Below are 23,548 nucleotides of genomic sequence, written 5' to 3'. Positions count from 1 at the left end.
GAGTTTAGTACTGCAGAGGTGGTTTTTCCAGTAAAAGGTCGCAGGATATCAGACAGAAAACGAGCCAGTTTGTAGGTGGGGGAGTTGATAGGGGAGACGATGGGACGAAGGGTGTATCTTCTTTATGTATCTTTGGAAGGCCATATAATCTTGGTGGTCTGGCCGCAGAAGGTGGATTTACTACTGGTGATGATGCCGATAATGATGATGAATGCATGGGTAGTCCACTCACATTCGTGCATAATCAGGTGCACGCCCACTCCCCTAGTCACCCCTCCACTAATCTCACTCCCCGAGTCACCCCTCCACTCACCTCACCCCCATTCCCCGAGTCACTCTCACCTCGACTTCTCCACTCTATCGCCAGTCGCCCTGAGGAGGCCCAACTCCGGAGCCTCCCCTAGTGCCACGTTCACTCTCAGCATGAACATTGTGCGGTGCCACCCCCTCCTCTGCTGCATCTCTCCAACTCTTCCTCCGCCATTGCGAGAATCAGCTCCACGAAGGGCCCCACGCTGTCCCCGTCCCTCAATGGACTCGTGTCCTTTGTTGATGAAGGCCATTTCATAAAATAATGAGAATTAATTATGCACCCACACAGGTCACCAAAGTAGCCTCAATAGACACTTTAGGGCAAGTTGTGGATCCTTGTGCTGTGGAACACACGAGGGGGTGGAATGTATTTTGTATGCTGAACTTCTTTTGCACGGTACGTAGCCAACCGTGCTAATCGGAGGTGCAGGGGAAGGACAACAAACTAAGCACAAAAATTAGTTCTAAAGAAATTAGTTTTCAATCTCGATGTTAAAGTGCACAGCTCCAGTGGCTTCTAATATCAGAAGGAAGAGCGTTCGAGACAGCCACAGAAGCGCTGTTGAAAGCGCGATGCAGCGACCGTCTTTGTTCGATGGTTCGCCAAAATCCGCTGTGGGGATGTGATGTGGCCAACACCATGCACAAGGCCACCTTTATCTCTCCCAAGTGCTGATGTTTATTATAGACACTGCACCAGGTACTCATTAGAGGGTGAGTCGACTGAGGGAAGGCCCAGGACTGGGTCACACAGACACACACACAGAAAAAGATGCCCTATGTCAAATCCAGAGGATTCTAAGAAAATGGAGGTGTAAGACAGACACAGCTATTACATGGATGAAGGTGTAATACAGATATTTGTGTTAAGGTGGTGCTGCTCACCTGAAAAAAAATAACAAAAATCCCACCACTCATTCATATGTTTAATCTTTGATTGGAAAACGCTCGGCGAGACCTGCGACATTCGAGTGAGCTCACCTACTCGCTCACAAACACACAACACTCAACCCAGTCAATCAACATGTTACACACCCTAAATATGACCCGCCTTGTCCTGGGGGAGACCTGCAACATGCTACTGAGCTCACCTCTTCACTCACCTACTCACCCACTATTGCTATGTCATCCACACACCCACACACTCGCTTACCTTAACAGACCTCAATAATTGACATTTAGCTCCTGAAGATATTGCTACATGCAATAAAACGCAAGTGTGTGAGTGATTGAGTGATTGATTGAATGTGTGAGCATCTGGTTGCGTGAATGAGTGAGCATGTGAGTGCGTGAATGAGTGAGCATGTGAGTGCGTGTGTGAGTGTGTAAGGTGAACGGTAGTCTATCGGCGAATGTGCTGTGCTACAAATCTGGTGATCCGAGTTCAAATCTCGCTCACCAGTCTATGGGTCTCTGTGTAAGTCTTTACCTCTCTGTAAGTCTATGGGTCTCTGTGAGTCTACGGGTCTGGTAAGTTTACTGGTCTCAGTGTGAGTCCATGGGTCTCGCTGTGAGTTCATGGGTATCTGTTATCATCATCTGTGTTTGAATGAGTCGATGGCTCTGTGTGATTGACTCCAAGTCTCTCTGTTCGAGTGAGTTTATGGCTTTCTGTGCGAGTCTATGTCTACGTGACTTTACCGAAATAACCAAAGAGTAATTCCTGCAGTCACGAAAGTGCCAAATCAAGTTTGAGTCTATGTCTCTCTGTGTAAGTGAGTACAACATATCCTTGCTTAACGCGGGGGTTGCGTTGTCGAAAATTGCTGCTTAAAGCTATTTTACGTCAAGCAGAAAACTTTTCCACAAGGAAAAACGGTAAAGGGGGGGATTCCGTTTTAGCACAATGTAACTTTTATTATTATTTTTAATTGAGAGTACAGTACACTGTTTTCTATGTTTATTTTAAATGTGTTGTGTATATATAGAAGATCTATATTATAATCTTTATTTATACTGGAGGAATCTAAAAAGCCCTTTTTCACAGATTTCCAGTTGGGGTGGTACAGAAAGTTACAAGAACAAACGATGCAAAAACACAATCGAAGTGAAAAGTATAGGAAAGGTAAGCAAATCACAAAAAAATAAAAATAAACTATTTTTATCTTACCTAGTAAAGCCCTCTAAGCTATTAGCTTCTATTTCAGAAGCGAACTGGCCACAAATGATAGATGAATGAAGTAGCTTATGACGTGGAAATTTATAGCAGCCAAATAATAATAAAAAATTGTGTTACATTTATCAAAATACATACAAAGGACATGAAAGGGAGATATGATGAGTGAAAACTATAAGGGAGTGAGTGAGATGACACTACACACAGATGCTGGAACAAAGGCTGAGGAAGAGGATGACACGCCACGTAACACAGTGCGCACCGGTACAGCATCAGCTCCCAGCAATACAGAACAACGCCGCCAACACCCACACCACTCATAAGAGCAGTCCGTCATGTGCTACTCCAGTTATAGTGGGTGTGGTGTGCGCTAAGCGAAACACATTACATAAAAGACGAGGATGTACTGCATATAGTCCTCTGCGTGAGTGAGTCTATGTCTCTCTGTGTGAGTCTGTGCGAGTGACTCTATGGTTCTCTGTGTGGGTTAATCAATGGTTCTCTGTTTGAGTGAGTCTATGTGTCTCCATGTGAGTGAGTCTATGGCTCTGTGTCAGTGAGACTTTGGCTCTCTGTGTGAGTGCTCTCTCTGAGTGAGTCTATGGCTCTCTGTGGGAGTAAGTGGGTCTCTAAGGCCACCACCATCTTGCTCCCTGCCCAGTGAGTCCACCTGGTTGAGCTGCAGGAGTCTATTGTCCACCGCTCCAGACCGCACAGATATCCAGACGTCCACCTCCAGCACAGACACCGGCAGATTCTTAAACCTGGTGGTGGAAGTAAGGACACGAGAGGGCTAATAGTCAACCACCATTACCACCATCAATACCACCATTACAACCACCAAAATCACCGCTATCGTTAACACCACCATCAATATCACCACCTCCACCACAACGATCACTATCAAAATCACAATACTCTTTGGTTCTTTCGGTAAAGTCACGTAGGTAGAAAAAAATAATAGATCACGACGTTTCAATCGAAACACAAGCAACCATCATCAGGTGAAAAAATATAGCGAGAAAGCTGCTGAAACACGAAGTTATATTGGCTTGAGATAAGCTCAGCCCAAGGGTAAGTGGGTGGGGCTAGAGGTAGAATTTGCATGTAAATACAACACCACATCGTGGAAAAGGAAAGAGAGACACAGACACCGAGAGACATCCACACACAGAGAGAGGCACACACAAAGAGACACACGAGAGATGCATATAGAGAAAAACACACCGGCAGAGACACCCACACAGGTAGATGCAGAGAGAGATAGACACAGATAGAATTACATAATTGCCCATGAATTACTATGGTGTGACAACGCCAATTACCAATGTCAAAGGGAACATCAATGAATGGTAAATGTGGGGTAATATGTAAACTACATTAAAAAATAAAATAATCAGGCAATATAATATCACATATGGGTTCAGTTTAAAGTTTACTTATGACAAATAATACTGAAATAATTGTGCTCCATAGATAATCTTAATGGTCAAGTTACATAAACATCACGGAATCACTTAAGCTGACCATTTAAAAATACATTAATTCCGAGATGTTGAGCAAAGGAAATTGTTTGGAAGTTCATCTCACACTAAGTACATGTTACTATGAATCTAAATCTGCATAGTTCTCAATCAGCAAAGTCGCAAACATGTTTTACCACAAGCAAGGAGTTCGGTGTAAAGCTGTTAAGCAAATTAACCACTGCACCCGGTTGTAAAGCTCTCTGCCTCAAAGACAGCACTCTACCAAGTGTCACGACGCAGCTGCACACGCCGCATGACAATAGGCGGAGTGAGTGAATCTAAGTAGACACTGACCCTGTCAAAGGGGATCCCATGTCTAGAGTATTTGTGGCTGGTGCTACACATTTCTAACGTGATTAGTCATTTAGCTGATCTATCATTTGTGGACAGGTCGCTTCTGGAAAACAGCCACATAGCTCAGTGGGTCTCACCTGGTAAAATAAAAATAGTTTATAGAGTTCGTTCTGCCTCAACGCGTGTTTTCATAACGCCAATTGGATATAGCACGATGAATGTATTAGGGAACACGTTTTATGACACGGATGCTAAGTGGATATAACGCGATTGAGTCAACAGAACCACGTCGCGCGAGTAGGAATGTGCGGTTGTACGGCTGCCTGGGCACAGCGTCACACGAGGCATTGGGATGCTGCTGGATGCTTCCTGATGCTCCCCACGTGCCTCGGTCTTTGTTCAGCCGACACACGCATCTCACGCTGTTATCACGGACTGTGCTTTACCCTGTATTAGTCATTATAACGAGGGAGTTTACACAACGCGGTGTTATTCAGCAACGCAACTACCGCGTTATAGAACACTGCAGTAAATATTGTCGCGGTGTGGAAGGAGCAATGAACGTCATCTTGTGGCATGGAAAGGCATCGCAGCCCTAGCGAGCAGCCAGAGACAAAGCCTGCACGCACGGCAAAGTTGTGATTGACCCGGGGACTATTAGCAAGTGACACGTATGGACTAATGGTTACTCTAAATGACGATGTTGACGTTGGTTATAACGTGCTACAAATATGCTAAACGCACATCGCATTAGCTCTGACTAATAGCGGACTTTTTAAAAGTTATCGTTTACAATGGTTAATTTGTATATCATGCCAAGTGAGTAATTTGCGTGTGGACCCTGACAGCGGCACTCAATGTCCAACTCTTGCGAATGCTCTCAGGTGATCTTTACCGTGCGCTGCGTTCACTCACTCAGCCCCAATCTCCCTGTCGTGAACTCACCACTCACCCACTCACTCACCTCACCCTTCAACTCACTCACCCTCCTCACCTATTAATTCTCCTCATTAACTCACTCACCCTGCAATCCACTCCCTCACCCCCCCTCCATCACCCGGCACTCACCGCCTGTCCGTGACCACCTCTCCCGTGCCTACAACCACAAACACCACCACCACCTCTCCCGTGCCTACAACCACAAACACCACCACCACCTCTCCCGTGCCTACAACCACAAACACCACCACCACCTCTCCCGTGCCTACAACCACAAACACCACCACCACCTCTCCCGTGCCTACAACCACAAACACCACCACCACCTCTCCCGTGCCTACAACCACAAACACCACCACCACCTCTCCCGTGCCTACAACCACAAACACCACCTCCTCTCCCGTGCCTACAACCACAAACACCACCACCACCTCTCCCGTGCCTACAACCACAAACACCACCTCTCCCGTGCCTACAACCACAAACAACACCACCACCACCTCCTGCTGCTGCTGCTGTCGCGGTCTCCGCGTGGCGCCGCGGGCCCAGGGGGAGGCCTCGCGGCCCAAGAGCGGCGCCACGGCTCCCCCCCTCCCGCTCCTGGCCCCTCCCCCTCGTCCCTCCTGGCCCCTCCCCCTCGTCCCTCCTGGCCCCTCCCCCTCGTCCCTCCTGGCCCCTCCCCCTCGTTCCTCCTGGCCCCTCCCCCTCGTCTCTCCTGGCCCCTCCCCCTCGTCCCTCCTGGCCCCTCCCCCTCGTCCCGCCTGGCCCCTCCCCCTCGTCCCTCCTGGCCCCTCCCCCTCGTCCCTCCTCCTCCCGCTCGCGACGTGGAGTGATCTCGCCCCCCCACCGCCCATTGCAAGAATGGCGGGAAGCGGTCGCGGGGCCGACCGTGCGCCGCCTCTCGCGTGATTGGCTCGCTTCGCGTCACGTGGGGCAGGCGGAAGAAGAGTATGGGGGAGGAGCTGCGCGGTTAGGGGCGGGGCCGTGGAGTCACGTGGTTGGCAATGATTGACAATAAGTGGGCAGGGATGACTGGTACGTCATAGTGTACGTCACATCCGGTATAGACGTTATTATAAATAACGCCCCTTCGTGACGTGCATCACACTTGCCTCTGTCCCGCGTGCCGTCAACACGAGCTGAGCATGGCGCTGCTGATCGTTGGCGTTCTGCTCTTGGCCCTGCTTGGGATGGGGATCTTCATTTATCTTCGTTTTACGCTTTCCATCTCAGACTTTCACCGCGAGACCACGACGCTGCAAAGGGAGATGATGGGCCAGCAGAATGTGGAGCTCTGTCAGAAGAACAAGACGACCCATCTGAAGCTACAGCAGCAGCAGGAGGAGTTAATGGATAACCGAGAGACTCTCCAGAGAGAGAACAGGGGCCTGGTTCAACAGCTTAAAGAGCACCAGTTGGAGCTGGAGTCCACGAGAGTGCCTTGCTGCGAGCGTGCGTCTCTCCGTGCGGATTTTCTCCGAGACTGCAATGCAGCACAGCGGCAAATGTCGCTGCGCTGTAAAAAGGAAGGTCTCCGTAGGTCGCTGCGCATCCACCTGAGGGAGTTGAACTTCCTGAATCCACAGAGAGGGCAGAAGCAGTTTAGGCTGCGCGGGAAGCTGGCGCGTCACGAGGAAAAGTGGCACGGCGAAGAGAAGATGCGCAAAGAGTGCCGGCATCTCAGTAGACAGCTGAAAGAGCTGAAATGCGCCAATTCTCAAATTTACAAAGATGCCACCACCACCAATGCCACTGCCACCGCCGCTGCCACAGCTGCCACCACCGCCACCAAGCTCAAGAAATGAAGAGATGTATTAATTGGGTCCGAAAATGGCTGAAACGCAAGTCGACCATTTAAAAACATTGGGGCAATTTTGAAAATGACACTGCCCCAATTAAAACATTATTCACAAAGACAAACGTTCCCCGTATAGAATCAAGAGACTATTTGGGCAAGTTGCTATTAGCAAGGAGCAGCACCTAAGAAGGCCTCCACAATACAATCACAAGCACAAACACAAAGGTCCCCCATGTAGCCTCAACACACTGTTGGGGAAAGTGTTGTACAATATATATTTATCTATGTTTAACTTATTTTGCATCACATGTAGTCAACCATACCAATGGGAGGTGTTGTTAATGAATAGTACAACTTTTGGATTCCATTACAGAGAATCGTTAGTAAGTCGAACAGTTCATAAGTCTGAATAAAATAGTGTACTGTATTTAAATTCACATACTGGAAGTGTTGTAAAATGTATTACGGTTTAACAAAAAATTGGAAGCATTGTTAAAGTCATAACACGGAATATTATACATTTGCAAATAATACTGTAATAAATACTGTATGGTAAACAAAAAATAAAGTTACGTAAATAGAAAAAAAATGTTTTTATTGTCACTTACCTTGAGTCTGGATGTGGGCCCGTTTGTCGGGAGGGGGCATAATGAGTCCCCATAACTGCACACGGGGGGGTTGGGGGTGAACGCCCGCAAGCACACAAACACACAACAGCGACAGTCATCTCCCGAATAGCCTAACCAGAATGTTGGGGCAAGTGCTGTTAGCCAGCAGCGCCTATGAAGGCTGGAATGTCGCACGAGGGGGTGCGTGGACAGCACCACGCCCGGCTGCCTTTGTCTCCCCAGTGGTGATATTTACACACCACACCAGGCACTTATTTGAGGCTGAGTCGATCGACGGAAAGCCCAGCAACCATTAATATAATCGTTAAAGGTGTTGGTCGTGAGTGGGAATCGAACTGGGATCGGTGGGATGGTAGACAGTGTTCACCATTGCACTATCTCTCTCCACACACACACTCACAGGGGTATATGCGTCCGTCCACACACGCACAACAACAAGACAATAATCGCCGTTTGCCCTTAAGTGGCAGTAACATCACCACAGTGCTTGTGCGGTGCTTGGTGCATTTTGAGGTCACTTGAAGTGTCGAAGGCTGGCTGGCAGGAAGTCATGAATAGACACAGGTACCATGGGTTGACTTAAGATGATGACGGGCAGATGCAAAAGCCGTGCTCCCCACTGTGCCAACTTTCAGTGTTTCAGTCGTATAAGCGCTCTGCTCATTGTTATGAGTGTCGCTCCGCTGCCCTACGCTATTGCTGGAGGGCAACTGCCTCCACCTCCCCAGTAGAGTCTTTCATGAACCTCCTCCACATAGGCCTATCGCGACACTGCTGCTACCAGTCATCAGCAAGTTCAATCAGCTCCACATCCTTCTGTACCACATCAGTCCATCTCTTCTGTAGCCCATGCCGCGCCTGTTTAGCATGATCTATCCGCCCAAATTGAAGCTGCTTGGGGATGCGGTGACAGTGCAAATAGACTTCATGACCCAGCCAATGGAGCCTGACTTGTCGGAAGGGCCCACTGATGAGCCTTTGTCCAGATATTTCAGGAAATTTTGGCCTCCTCACACAGTCCAGTCTGGTTAAACCCTGGATAGATCGTAGGCAGGCTATAGACCGAATGTTTCAAATCATTGCAGATAATCCTATAGAGAGAAATAAGGGAAGGCATAACTGTGGTCCAGAAGACATGAAGGTTTGTATGGAGTAACAGATCAGGTAGCTTCCATACAATGTTATGCAGCTGATGAAAATATAATGCCGCTCGAATGAATCGAAGTGAGACCTCGGCTCCCAAAACAGAGTTGGTCATGAGCACACTGCCCAAGTACGGAAATATCTCCACTGTCTCCACAACTGCCTCAAAATACATGGGGAATTGAGGGAGGGGAGCATTTTGATGATGTAAAATACCCAGGGAGGTGATTTGTTTTTGTGGGGCTGATGGTAACGGCCCATATTTTAGTAGCATGTTCCGTGTTTAGATGGAGTGTCTCCAACTCCTCCTTAGAGTGGGCAGTAATCACCAGATCATCCGCATTCATAAAATGGTTTAACAATAGAGAGCCATACCATGACCGGACTCGTGCATCGATCAGCCTCCCATTATATCTATACCAGATTTAAATTCTACTGGTACATCCATGGAAATCGTCTCATTACTAAGTAGTCAACGAAATATGTTAAGTCGTGTAGGGGCCAGAGGACATCCATGTCGCACATTACTCACATATTCTATCATCCCTTAACTCCATTATATCGATTTCCCATGAGACACAGCAGTTGTTTTTCTATTGTTTATATATGCTTTTCATTACAGTAACTCTGTTTTTATTTAGCTTTTGTTATTTTGGTGATCCAGGTCTCTCTTGCAAATGAGAATCATCCTAGTCTCTTTAGTACTCGCCTGTTTTAACTAAATAAATTACTACTTACTCACTCCATTATGAACTCACCCACTTCCCTTACTTTATGACTCACATAAATACGTCCTCTCCTTCCTCATGAGTCATATATTGACCTGATAACCTAGGCAATCACCTGATCATTCACTGTGCCAACATCACTCATGCACTGTTTCACAATCTCACCAATGACCTACTCATCCCATCACTCACTGCCTTACTCACCATCCGCTTCCCTCATTGACCCACTGGTAAAATGGAAATACGCAGTCTAACACTCACGTGTTTAAAGAAGCTCCTTCGCACGTTAGCTTTTCTAGATGATTTATTTCACGATAACGTATTTACAACGCAAAAGTACGACTCACATGAACCTTCCCTCGTACAGTACCCTGCATCTGTTTCCACCCATCAACACTGACACCACTATAACCTTTGCCATTTAAGAGAAAGGAAGTAGAAGACGGTTGAGTCTGCTGGAAGAATGTACCAGGGAAACTGCTGGAAGCTGCCAGGGCGAGGCTGAGTGGGTAGAAAAGGGAGAGCGAGGCCCGCAATTGGGGCGCTAGCTCGGAGACTGAAGGACGACTGCAGGTGGATGACATAGGGGCCGACTGTTGGATATCTACATGGTGGAAACCATTAAGAAAGACTGTTCGAGATGAATGTAGTGGAAAACACTGGGGCTGCAGATAGTCATACCCTTGTGAAGCGTGTGAGTTGCACTCTCTTCTCAAAAATGGAACCTGCAAAGAAGCTTCTGGTGGCAGTGGTGGAATACAGTCTACAAGTTCAAGAAGGAAGACCCGCCGAAGAGCTCCTGCAGAGGACGAGTCATCAACCCTAAGCGCTCCGGGTTTTTGAGACTCGGCAAATGGCGCGAGTGAGAGCCGGACCCCGTTGGCAGCCAAGTTCCCAATGGAAGTGGATGCTCCGCTAAAGACCCAAGAACCAGCATCGCCGAACAAAGAAAATTGGCGGCAGCTGTTGGACAGGTTGGACCACCTTACCTCAGTGGTGGATCGACTGATAATTTCGATGATGAAGAAAAGAGAAAAGGAAAGAACAGGTAGTGCACGGCTTAAGCCAGATCAATCTCCACCATGGACCGCAATGGCGAGGAGAAAGTGCCATAGGGCAGCAGCCATCGCTTCCCCCCGTCGATCAGCAGGCAGGAACCAATCAAATGACTCAACCACAACTAGAAGCTGTTCAACAGACCTTAACCACCATGCAGAAAAATACGGGAGGCGATTGGATTGCATTCATCAAAAGATTTGAAGCAGCTGTCAGAGTCAGCCGATTGATTGACGACGAAGTGCTACGATTGCTTCCTACGGTGTTGGATGACAGAGCACTATTGGCCTTCTTTATGATCCCGGAAAATCAACCTGCCACAACCCAACACGGTTGTCAAGGGATGGCCGATGTTTTCTGTCCTGCGTCCAGCACAAGGCAGCAATGTTCGGCCTGGAGAAGAGGAGAGAGCGAGCCACTGATGGCTTATAGAAGTACCTTGCAAGCGGTTGCAGATGTGGCATTTTCAACGATGGACATGACAACCTGAAACGTGCTAGTGGTGGAGCGGCTACAAACTCTTCTCTATCAAAGTGGCATTACATTGCCGATTGTGCCAGAGAGGGAGCAAACTTCAATGTAGTTTGCTAAATGCCTCTGGGCACACACAGATCCCAGGGCACCATGTGAAGTAGCAGCCCATGTGACAAGGGTGATGGAGAATGGAGGAGCAGGAGGACCAACGGAGCCAACAGGGACAGCAACAACAGGGACCGCCGCAATGCCCAGCATGGAGGGTGATCTGCAGGCGACCTTGAAAGAGATGGCTGTTGCCATCCAGGGGTTCAACGATTCAAGGTGTCAACTACAGCATCAGCGACCATGGCACAACCACGGAGGAATCCAGGACCATGCGGTGATATATTGCTACAACTGCGGGAGGCCGGGCCACATCGCGAGCGGTTGCCGAGGGGAAGTCATCCCGAGACAACCAAGAAACACCCAGGGGTGTCGCCTGTACACCCAGCCAGATCACACGTGCACCTCATTTCCAAAACCCTCATCACCAACATCACCAGCACACCACTCGATCACATCGACCTGGAGTGAAACAACAGGGAAAATTGGGCCAACATCTCGGGATAAGTGGAAAAAGTTAGTGAGATCGGTCGTAGCAGCAGCGACAGGAGCAGCATGGTGTAAACCGACCCTTCCTGACTCGCCGAGACAGGTGATGTCAATAAACACAGCAACGATAGAAAATGATGTACCACCCGCAGATCATGATCTTGGGCTGATAAGGACCGAATGAATCCGATTGCAAAAATAGGATGAAATTATAGTCATTGGCTGCACAGGCAGCTGAATGTGCTCAAACTGGTCAAAAGGGGGAGCCATTCATCCCATGGCGAGGTCTCCTGATGAGGTGGGACATGAAGATGCAGCGTTGTTGCCTAGTGGTGCAAAAACCCTTGCAAAACAGTTGCTACTAGAAGTGCACGCCAAACAACAAATGCACTTGGTCCACCGAAACACATTGCTCACACTGCAGGCTCGATATTTTTGGCCAGTGATGTCAAAAGATGTACGCGAGCGGGTAATCATTGTCAGGAGTGTGCAAAAAGGAAACCTGCTCCCCATCCTATACAGCCTCCACTGCAGTCGATCGCAGTGGTGAGGGTAAACGAACTAGTAACGTTGGATATCCTGGGTGCATTTCCTAAAACAGCAAGGATTAAAAAATATATATTTGCTCGAGGGGATGGAGTATTGCACACACTGGCTCGTTGCATGGCCAATACATGACCAAACGGCTGCAATAATAGCAGAAGCCTTTCTCCATGGCTATGTATTGGACAAGGGCCCCACTGAGAAACGTCTAACAGGCCAGGGTCAGAATTTTTCTACTAATCTGTTGCGAGAGGTTTGTAATATCGTGGGTACTAAGAAAATTCGAACGCCACCGTACCACCTGCAGTGTGATGGACAAGTAGATAGGCTTAACCGCACGCTGTCCGCAATGTTGTGCCATGTTGTAAATGGTGATCAGATGGACTGGGACTTGCACATCCCAGGGGTCCTAGGGGCATATTGTAGAGTGCCACATGCATCGGCCGGGCTCTTCCCCTTCGTTTGGATGTAGGGGAGAGACCCTGAGCCACCTATTGAGGACCAACTGGTGGCTTTCCCTGATAAAGTTGTGTCGTCGCCAACCTCCCTCAGACTGCCACTAAAAAAGCTATGTGAAGCTCGTGAAGCCGCGATAGCAGAGTCAGGCAGATCGCAAATAGCAAACAAACGGTTGCGGAAAAGAACGGAGACGCCTGTACCCTTTGAACAGGTTGATCGGGCCTGGTTACACTGTCCTGAGGTCCGGGTTAGAAAATCCGCCAAACTACACCATCCATTGCAAAGCCCAGTGGAATTGTTAAAATCCTCTGCCCGCAAAGTGTTCGCATCCAAATGGGACGCCAGAGATGGGTGGTTAATCCGAGTCGCCCTAAAGGCCTAAACCATATAGAGAACTGACGTCACAAGGGATCGTTCAGGCTCAAAAAGGCCGTGTCCAGGGGCGTCATGACGAATGCCAGGGAGGGGAGCATCCTCCTCACAGAAATAGTGCCCCCGCACTCTCCTCTCAGGATCGACCGGAATGAAGATGGCCACGATGAGGGAGGCCGACGGACTAATTTAGAGAGGTGCCGAGAAGGAGTGTCACCGGGTCGAATGTGCTGCTCGACCACACCTACAGTACATATTGATGGCTTGTTGTAAATGTAGGGCTAATGATGTTGCGTATTGTTTGCCTAAGAATGTACACCTTCAATAGGGCAGCCCACGTAAGAGTTTGGTGATGATACTGAATGGTCAAGTTGGGTTGTAATGTCTTCCCCCCCTTGATTCAAGCGGCTATGTTAAGCATTAACCCAGAGGTTAAATGTTTTGTACTCCATGCCCACATCATTGAATCCCGTGTGCGATCCCATTGATGTCCACATAGAGTTCCCTATTACTGGTAGGAACGAAGTTGTAAACTGAGTGTACCAGCCTGCAATAGATGAGTGTACCAGCTTGCAATAGATTAATGCGTCCGTCCGTCCGTCCCCTTTCAATACTTTAACGAAGTGAAATCTCGTGCTATTGGGGTGTAAAAATAAAATTGCGCAAAAGTCCAATGTTCCTACCAGCCCACCCTGCAGGGACCTGTTAAATTAGAGTTTTAGCCGGGACAGATATTTTTATGGGCAGAAGAGGGTGATGTAGGGTACTGTACATGGCAAAAGTTATAGTGGTGTCAGTGGAGATGGGTGGAAACAGGTGCATGGTACCGTACGAGGGAAGGTTCGAGGTACAAGACGGTAAAGTCTGCTAGAATAATCTTAAATTAAAGCTTTCATGAATGCAGGGATTCATACTCTTTGGTGGAGGCGATAGCACAGAGTGGTGTACCTTCTTTATGATTCTGATATTTCCATCCTACCTGCCTATATCAGCTGTTATTTCCGACTCTTTGTGTCTCTCTCTATGCCTCTCTCTTAGATCTCTCATGCTCACATGTCCTTTGGATTGCACTCTCATGCCTTTGGATTCCACCACTCTTCGATATTACTTTAACATGCTAATCTCTCACATTAACATAGCCACTTTGATGCCCTCTACGAGGAGGCCGCTCTCCGTTCTTACATTTACATGCTAATTTCTCACATTAACATCACTGGCCCCGCCCACTTATTTATGGCCCTTTGGCTACACCCATTTCAAACTCTTTTAAACATTCTGCCTCAACAGCAGATCATGCTTTGCCATCTCATGACGGACGCTTGTGTTGCACCCGAAACGTCGTGATTTATTTTATTTTATACCTACGTGACTTTACCGAAAGAACCAAAGAGTATGGAAGATACCAAGTCAGCTTCATCCCAATGGTGGTGTTTAGGCGAAAGTTTATCTATGAGTATATATAGGCTGGCTAACAGGTATGAAGTTACTCCTTTGGTGGTAATATACAACAAAAACAATAATAAATGTATAACCATTGTCATGGGTGAAGTCTTCCCATACTGGATCAGTCATGGAGATTGTTTCACCATACGCCATCATGCTTCTCAACGTGGGTTGATAACGAAAAGGCTCATGGCCAGTTTGTTTGATGTTAACTATAACCGAGAATCAAACTCAAGTGGCCTGATTCATAGTGCAATGCACAAACCATTGTGCCACCGTTCCACTCGTATGTACAAGTTAACAGGGAAATTAAAAACTATGCCATGTTTTTTGTTTACTGTCAATAAAATGAGAAAATAACATTGCCACGTTGGTCAAGTTTTAGGTATAATGCAGACAAGGGTTTTGGTAGTTGGACGATTTCAGAATGGGTTGAAGGTGACAATCCTAATCAAATGCCATTTTCAAGATCGTGTGCATAGGTCTGTTGTAGACAAAAACAACAGCCTGCTGATAAAGCATGTCCTGCATTCTTACTTGTGTAAAGAAGCTCCTTCGCAGGTTTAATTTTCTAGATTATTTATTCCCGACGATAACATATTTACAAGGTGAGAGTACGACTCATATGTTGCACAAGGCTATGACTATCTGCAGTCCCGGTGGTTTCTAATAGAGTAGATTAATCTCGAACAGTCTTTCTTGATGGTTTCCACCATGTTGATTTCCAACAGTCGGCCCCGATGTCGTCCACCTGCAGTTGTTCTTCAGTCCCCAAGGCATCACCCCATTTGTGGGCCACGCTCCCCCTTATATACCCGCACGGCCACGCCCTGGTAACTTCCAGCAGTTTTCCCCGGTAGATTCTCTCAGCAGACTCTATTGTCTTCTACTTCACTTCTCTTGGATGGCAAAGTTTATAGTGGGGGCAGTGGAGATGGGTTGAAACAGGTACAGGTTACTGTACGGGGGAAGGTTCGTGTGAGTCGTACTCTTGCGTTGTAAATACGTTATCGTGAAATAAATCATCTATCAAATGGAACCTGCAAAGGAGCTTCTTTACACATGTGAGTGTAAGCCTGAGTACAATCTCACGTGTTGTTGCTGTCGAGTATTTTAATTTTACCAGTGGGTCAATGAGGGAAGGGGATGGTGATTAATGTAGTGATAGAATGGGTGGGTCATTCTTGAGAGCATGAAAAAGTGCGTGAGGTTGACACAGTGAATGATCGGGTGATTGTGTGATCAGGTAAATATATGACTCATGAGGAGAGAGAGGGAGTATTTACGTGAGTCATAGATTTAAGGAAGTGGGTGAGTTCATAATGGAGTGAGTGAGTACCAGTTTATTGAGTTGAGCAAGGCGAGAACTAAAGCGACCATGATGAGTCTCATTTGCAAGAGAGACCTGGATCACCCAAATTACCAAAGCTAAATAAAACACAGAGTTACAGTAATTAAAGCAAATATACTATTTTCTTCTTTCGATAAAGCATATATAAACAATATGAAGACAACTGCTGTTTCATGGGAAATCGACGTAATGGAGCTAAGGGATGATAGAATGTGTGAGTAATGTGTGACATGGATGTCCTCTGGCCCCTACACGACTGAACATTTTCTTTGACTACGTTGTTTGAGACGATTTCCATGGATGTACCAGTAGAATTTATCTGGTATAGATATAATGGGAGGCTGATCGATGCCTGAGCCGGTCATGGTATGGCTCTCTATTGTTAAACCATATTATGAATGCGGATGATCTGGTGATTACTGCCCACTCTGAGGAGAAGTTGGAGACACTACAGCTAAACATGAAGCATGCTACTAAAATATGGGCCGTTACCATCAGCCCCACGAAAACAAATCACCTCCCTGGGTATTTGACATCATAAAAATGCTCCCTTCCTCAATTCCTCATGTATTTGGGGCACCTGAGGAGAGAGTGGAGTGGGCAGTGTGCTGATGATCAACTCCGTTTTGGGAGCCGAGGTCTCATTTAAAATAATTCGAGCAGCATTATATTTTCATCAGCTGCTCAACACAGTGTGGAAGCTACCTGGCATGTCACTCCATAAAAATCTCCATGTCTTCTCGGCCACAGTTATACTCTCCTTTATCTCTCTCGAAAGGAACATTAAGGTTAGCTTGCCCACGATCTATTCAGGGTTTAACCAGACTGGACTTTGTAAGCTCACAGATTCCTAGAATATCTGGACAAATGCCCATCTGTGGGCTCCTCCAGCAAGCGAGGCTGCGTTGTGTCATGCAGTCCGTATGCAGTCACGGCATCCCCAAGCAGCTTCAATTTGGCTGGATAGATGGTGCTAAATGGGCGTGGTACAGAATAGAGAAGAGATGGACTGATGTGGTGCAGAAGGATGTGGAGCTGATTGGACTTATTGATGACTGGTATCAGCAGTGTCATGATCGGCTTCTGTGGAGGAGGTTCATGAAAGGTGCTGCTGGGGAAGTGGAGGCAGTTGCCCTCCAGCAACAGCATAGGGCAGAGGAGCGAGGCTCAAAACAACGAGCAGAGCGCCAAACAACTGACACAAATAAAGTTGGCACAGTGGGGAGCACGGCTGTTGCATCTGCCCATCATCTTCCTAAGTCAATCCATGGCACCTGCGTCTATTACATGACCTCCTGCCAGCCAGCCTTCGACACTTCACGTGGCCTCAAAATGCACCGAGCATGGCACAAGTGCTGTGGTGATGTCACCGCCACTTAGGGGTGAACGACGGTTGTTGCGTTGTTGTTGTGCGTGTGTGCACGGACGCATGCACGCCTGTGAGTCTCGTGTATGGAGAGATAAAGAGAGGCAGCCGGGCAGGGTGCTGGCCATTCACCCCGTGTGCCATTCAGAGCTTCATAGGCGCTTGCCCCAACATTCTGGTAAGGCTATACAGCGGATGATTGTCGCTGTTGTGTGTGTATGGACGTTCACCCCCCTCCCACCGCCCCCGTGTGTGCAGGGACTCATTACGCCCCCTCCCGACAAGCAGACCGGCATCCGGACTAAAGGTAAGTGACAATAACAGATTTTTTTTCCATTTAAGTAACTTTATGTTTTGCTCACAATACAGTATTTATTAGAGTGTTGCATGCAAATGTACGATATTTTGTCTTATATATGACTTTGTTGATGTTCTATGGGGTATGTTTGTCTTTCTGAGTAATGTTTTAATTAGGGTGGTGTCATTTTCACAATTTCCCCAATATTTTTAAATGGCCGACTTGCGCTTCAGCAATTTTCGGAACCAATGGCTAAATCTCTTCATCTTCTTGGGCTTGGTGGTGGTGGCAGAAGTGGTGGTGGAAACGGTTGCGGTGGTGGAAGCTGTGGCAGCGGCGGTGGAAGTGGCGTCGGTGGTGGTGGCATCATTGTACATTTGAGACACGGTCCATATTAGCTCTTTCAGCTGGCTACGGAGATGCAGGTTCTCTTCTTGCAGCCTCTTTTCCCCATGCCACATGTCCTCGTGACGCACCAGCTTCCCGCGCAGCCTAAACTGTTCCTGCCCTCTCTGCGGATTCAGGAAGTTCAACTTCCTCAGGTGGGCGTGCAGCGACCTCCGGAGATCTTCGTTTTCACAGCGCAGCGACATTTGCCGCTGTGCTGCATTGCAGTCTCGGAGAAAATCCGCATGCAGAGACTTGCTCTCCCTGCAAGGCACTCTCGTGGGTTCCAGCTCCAACTGGCGCTCTTTAAGCTGTTGAACCAGGCTCCTGATCTCTCTCTGGAGAGTCTCTCGGTTCTCCATGAACTCCTCCAGCTGATGCTGTAGCTCCAGACGGAGCATCTTGCTCTTCTGACAGAGCTCCACATTCTGCAGGCCCATCCTCTCCGTAGACAGCGTCGTGGTCTCATGGTCAAAGTCTGAAATGGAAAGCGTAAAAAGAAGATATATGAAGATCCCCATCCCAAGCATGGCCAAGACCAGAACGCCAACGATCAGCAGCACCATGCTCAGTTCGAGTTGACGGCACGCGGGACATAAGCAAGTGTGAGACACGTCACGAAGGGGCGTGTTATTTATCGTGACGTCATTACCGGATGTGACGTACACTATGACGTAACAGCCATCTCTGCCCACTTATTGTCAATCATTGCCCACCACGTGACTCCACGGCCCTGCCCCTAACCACACAGCTCCTCCCCCATACTCTTCTTCCGCCTTCCCCACGTGACGCGAAGCGAGCCAATCACGCGAGAGGCGGCGCGCGGTCGGCCCCGCGTCCGCTTCCCGCCATTCTTGCAATGGGCGGCGGGGCCGCTCAGGGTGGGGCGCGGGGGCGAGTTCACTCCACGTCGCGAGTCGGGAGGAGGGACGAGGGGGAGGGGCCAGGAGGGACGAGGGGGAGGGGCCAGGAGGGACGAGGGGGAGGGGCCAGGAGCGGGAGGGGGGGGGAGCTGAGAGCTGCGAAAGTTTGGGGTACCACTACTTGAAAAATATACTGTACCACAAAAATGAGTTTATGTTTAGTTCGATTTAGAACATCTTTCCAATGGTTGCTTAATTTGAAACCAACTTCTCGGTTGAAATTGTGTCTGTGTTTGTAGATCTGAATTGCCTCGTGAACAAATCTCTGATAAAAACCCGTGGGTTTGCAAAGAACCTTGGTATCGGAGAAAATTATATCGTGATCACCCACATGGTTGTAACAGTGATCAGCAAAGAATTCGTTTTGCTGTGTTTCAAATCTGATTTGTGCTCGCGAATTCGGTCAGAGACATGTCGCTTTGTCTCCCCGATATAGCAATCACCGCAGGTACAACTCAATTTGTAAACCCCGGGGTACTGTAAGTCAGGAATGCCATCCTTCACGGATGGGATCAGATCACGAATTTTGTGTACTGTATTGAACCGGACCTGGATCTTGTGTTTGTTTAGAATTTTTGAAATCTTTTTAGTAACGCCTGCTATATATGGTAGTGTGATGGTTTTGGCCGGAGTATCAAGTGGTTGTTTCTGTATGGAGGGAGAAACAGCTTGGCAGATGGTACGGTCAGAGTAACCATTCCTTTTGAGGGCCAGGTGCACATGTTTTAATTCACTGGTCAGGTGGTGTTGGTCCGAAATGCAATGAGCCCTATGGTATGAAGTTTTGATGAGAGAATTCTTTTGGGCTGGGTGGTGGTGGGAATCAGGTTTCAAGTAGGAATCTGTGTGGGTGGGTTTCCTGTAGACAGAATGCCCCAATGAGCCATCAGGTCTCCTCTCAAACAGAACATCTAAGAATGGTAGCTTAAATTTCGATTTAAAGTTTTCGTGACTGCAAGGATTCATCTTCTTTGGTTCTTTCGGTAAAGTCACGTAGAATGAGAATAAAATAATAAATTGATAAAATAAAATAACACAATAATATTCTCACGACGTTTCGGCCACAACACAAGCGGCCTTCATCAGGTGAAGGGGACGAGACTGTCTGGAGGACAGCGCTGGAGTGAGAAAGCCACGCTGAGATCACGACCTTTAAGCTGTGTGAGAAGAAACAAAGCGCCTGACAAAGGAATTAGCATTTAATTTAGCATTGAAATGGCTGAGTGATTAGCTTGTGACTGGTCACAGAAAAGGCTATATTAAAGTTAAAGCATACACATCCGCAAAGGCACCCCTTGACAAAGGAATTAGCATAGAATTTAGCATTGAAATAGCTAAGTTAAAGTATACACATCCGCAGAAGCACTCCTTGACAAAGGAATTAGCATAGAATTTAGCATTGAAATAGCTGAATGATTAGCTTGTAACTGGTCACAGAAATAGCTATGTTAAAGTCAGAGCATATACATTCACCGAGGCACCTAGTACAAATCAAACAGGAGAATTTAGCATTGAACTAGGCGAATTTAGCATTGAAATAACTGAGTGATTAGCTTGTGACTGGTCACAGAAATGGCTGTTGAAGTTAAGGCCTACACATCTGAGCTATTCACTGTAACTGGGTATACAATACAATATATAATGAATACTATATCATGAACCAAAAAAAATACTAAAATATAAATTACCTCAATGTTATCAATAAACTCTATATTCTCCAATCAGCTAAGCTACCAACAATAAGTCGTTATATATCACAATGCTATATGGCGAAAAATGGGTGGATTCTTACCCTCAACTTTAGCAACACGGATAGCTTAACCGTGGTTAATGGTATGGTTTACAACATGGAGTATAACAGCGCCTCGCAGCTGTCTCTCTCCCCCTCCTCTGTTCCGACCATCGATGAACTCGTCCGTCTGAACGGGACCCGTAGCTATCCGTGGTGCTAAAGTTGAGGGTAAGAATCCACCCATTTTTCGCCATATAGCATTGTGATATATAACGACTTATTGTTGGTAGCTTAGCTGATTGGAGAATATAGAGTTTATTGATAACATTGAGGTAATTTAAATTTTTGTGTTTTTTATTGGTTCAGTATATAGTATTCATTATATATTGTATACCCAGTTACTGTGAATAGCTCAGATGTGTAGGCCTTAACTTCAACATAGCCATTTCTGTGACCAGTCACAAGCTAATCACTCAGTTATATCAATGCTAAATTCGCCTAGTTATTTCAATGCTAAATTCTCCTGTTTGATTTGTACTAGGTGACTCGGTGAATGTATATGCTCTGACTTTAACATAGCTATTTCTGTGACCAGTTACAAGCTAATCACTCAGCTATTTCAATGCTAAATTCTACGCTAATTCCTTTGTCAAGGGGTGCCTTTGCGGATGTGTATGCTTTAACTTTAACATAGCCTTTTCTGTGACCAGTCACAAGCTAATCACTCAGCCATTTCAATGCTAAATTATGTTAATTCCTTTGTCAAGGCGCTTTGTTTCTTCTCACACAGCTTAAAGATCGCGATCTCAGCGTGGCTTTCTCACTCCAGCGCTGTCCTCCAGACAGTCTCGTCCCCTTCACCTGATGAAGGCCGCTTGTATTGTGGCCGAAACGTCGTGAGAATATTATTGTGTTATTTTATTTTATCAATTTATTATTTTATTCTCATTCTACGTGACTTTACCGAAAGAACCAAAGAAAATGGTAGCTTACCATCTTTCTCCACTTCCATGGTCTTGTTCTTCTGACAGAGCTCCACATTCTGCAGGCCCATCCTCTCCGTTTGCAGCGTCGTGGTCTCGCGGTAAAAGTATGAGATGGAAAGCTTAAAACGAAGATAAATGAAGATCTCCATCCCAAGCATGGCCAACAGCGGAACGCCAACGGTCAACAGCGCCATGCTGAGCTCGTGTTGACGGCACGCGGGACGGAAGGAAGTGTGAGGCACGTCACGAAGGGGCGTGTCCTATATCACCGGATGTGACGTACAGCCATCCCTGCCCACTTATTGGCAATCATTGCCCACCACGTGACTCCACGGCCCCGCCCCTTACCGCGCAGCTCCTCCCCCATACTCTTCTTCCGCCTTCCCCACGTGACGCGAAGCGAGCCAATCACGCGAGAGGCGGCGCGCGGTAGGCCCCGCGACCGCTTCCCGCCATTCTTGCAATGGGCAGCGGGCCGCGCAGGGGGGGGGGGCGGTGGGGGCGGGGGGGGCGGGGCTGAGTTCACTCCACGTCGCGAACGGGAGGAGGATTGACGAGGGGGAGGGGCCAGGAGGGACGAGGGGGAGGGGCCAGGAAGGACGAGGGGGAGGGGCCAGGAGGGACGAGGGGGAGGGGCCAGGAGCGGGAGGGGGGGCGCCGTGGCGCCGCTCTTGGGCCGCGAGGCCTCCCCCTGGACCCGCGGCGCCACGCGGAGACCGCGACAGCAGCAGCAGCAGGAGGTGGTGGTGGTGGTGTTTGTGGTTGTAGGCACGGGAGAGGTGGTGGTGTTTGTGGTTGTAGGCACGGGAGAGGTGGTGGTGGTGGTGTTTGTGGTTGTAGGCACGGGAGAGGTGGTGGTGGTGTTTGTGGTTGTAGGCACGGGAGAGGTGGTGGTGGTGTTTGTGGTTGTAGGCACGGGAGAGGTGGTGGTGGTGTTTGTGGTTGTAGGCACGGGAGAGGTGGTGGTGGTGTTTGTGGTTGTAGGCACGGGAGAGGTGGTGGTGGTGGTTGTAGGCACGGGAGAGGTGGTGGTGGTGTTTGTGGTTGTAGGCACGGGAGAGGTGGTCACGGACAGGCGGTGAGTGCCGGGTGATGGAGGGGGGGGGATTGCAGGGTGAGTGAGTTAATGAGGAGAATTAATAGGTGAGGAGGGTGAGTGAGTTGAAGGGTGAGGTGAGTGAGTGGGTGAGTGGTGAGTTCACGACAGGGAGATTGGGGCTGAGTGAGTGAACGCAGCGCACGGTAAAGATCCCCTGAGAGCATTCGCAAGAGTTGGACATTGAGTGCCGCTGTCAGGGTCCACACGCAAATTACTCACTTGGCATGATATACAAATTAACCATTGTAAACGATAACTTTAAAAAAGTCCGCTATTTGTCAGAGCTAATGCGATGTGCGTTTTGCATATTTGTAGCACGTTATAACCATCGTCAACATCGTCATTTAGAGTAACCATTAGTCCATACGTGTCACTTGCTAATAGTCCCCGGGTCAATCACAACTTTGCCGTGCGTGCAGGCTTTGTCTCTGGCTGCTCGCTAGGGCTGCGATGCCTTTCCATGCCACAAGATGACGTTCATTGCTCCTTCCACACCGCGACAATATTTACTGCAGTGTTCTATAACGCGGCATTTGCGTTGCTGAATAACACCGCGTTGTGTAAACTCCCTCGTTACAATGACTAATACAGGGTAAAGCACAGTCCGTGATAACAGCGTGAGATGCGTGTGTCGGCTGAACAAAGACTGAGGCGCGTGGGGAGCATCAGGAAGCATCCAGCAGCATCCCAATGCCTCGTGTGACGCTGTGCCCAGGCAGCCGTACAACCGCACATTCCTACTCGCGCGACGTGGTTCTGTTGACTCAATCGCGTTATATCCACTTAGCATCCGTGTTATAAAACGTGTTCCCTAATACATCCATCATGCTATATCCAAATGGCGTTATGAAAACACGCGTTGAGGCAGAACGAACTCTATAAACTATTTTTATTTTACCAGGTGAGACCCACTGAGCTATGTGGCTGTTTTCCAGAAGCGACCTTTCCACAAATGATAGATCAGCTAAATGACTAATCAC

At 47.9% G+C, this 23,548-nt stretch overlaps 1 protein-coding gene across 1 annotated transcript; it reads right to left on the bottom strand.

The window, feature by feature from the left end:
- Positions 1-15,754: 15,754 nt before the first annotated feature.
- Positions 15,755-21,723, bottom strand: LOC142907506 (uncharacterized). The gene is made up of 2 exons (XM_076057090.1): positions 21,477-21,723; positions 15,755-18,306 (listed from the first exon to the last, which is right to left on the bottom strand). Exons 1-2 carry the CDS (start codon positions 21,661-21,663, stop codon positions 17,651-17,653), a joined length of 843 nt encoding a protein of 280 aa, XP_075913205.1. The 5' UTR covers positions 21,664-21,723; the 3' UTR covers positions 15,755-17,650.
- Between the last annotated feature and the right edge of the window lie 1,825 nt (positions 21,724-23,548).

Source organism: Petromyzon marinus, chromosome 79 (assembly GCF_048934315.1).
Source record: "Petromyzon marinus isolate PM22_M1 ecotype Great Lakes invasive population chromosome 79, UKy_Petmar_22M1.pri1.0, whole genome shotgun sequence".
Classification (NCBI taxonomy): domain Eukaryota; kingdom Metazoa; phylum Chordata; class Hyperoartia; order Petromyzontiformes; family Petromyzontidae; genus Petromyzon; species Petromyzon marinus.
This window is presented reverse-complemented; position numbering and strand designations above follow the sequence as displayed.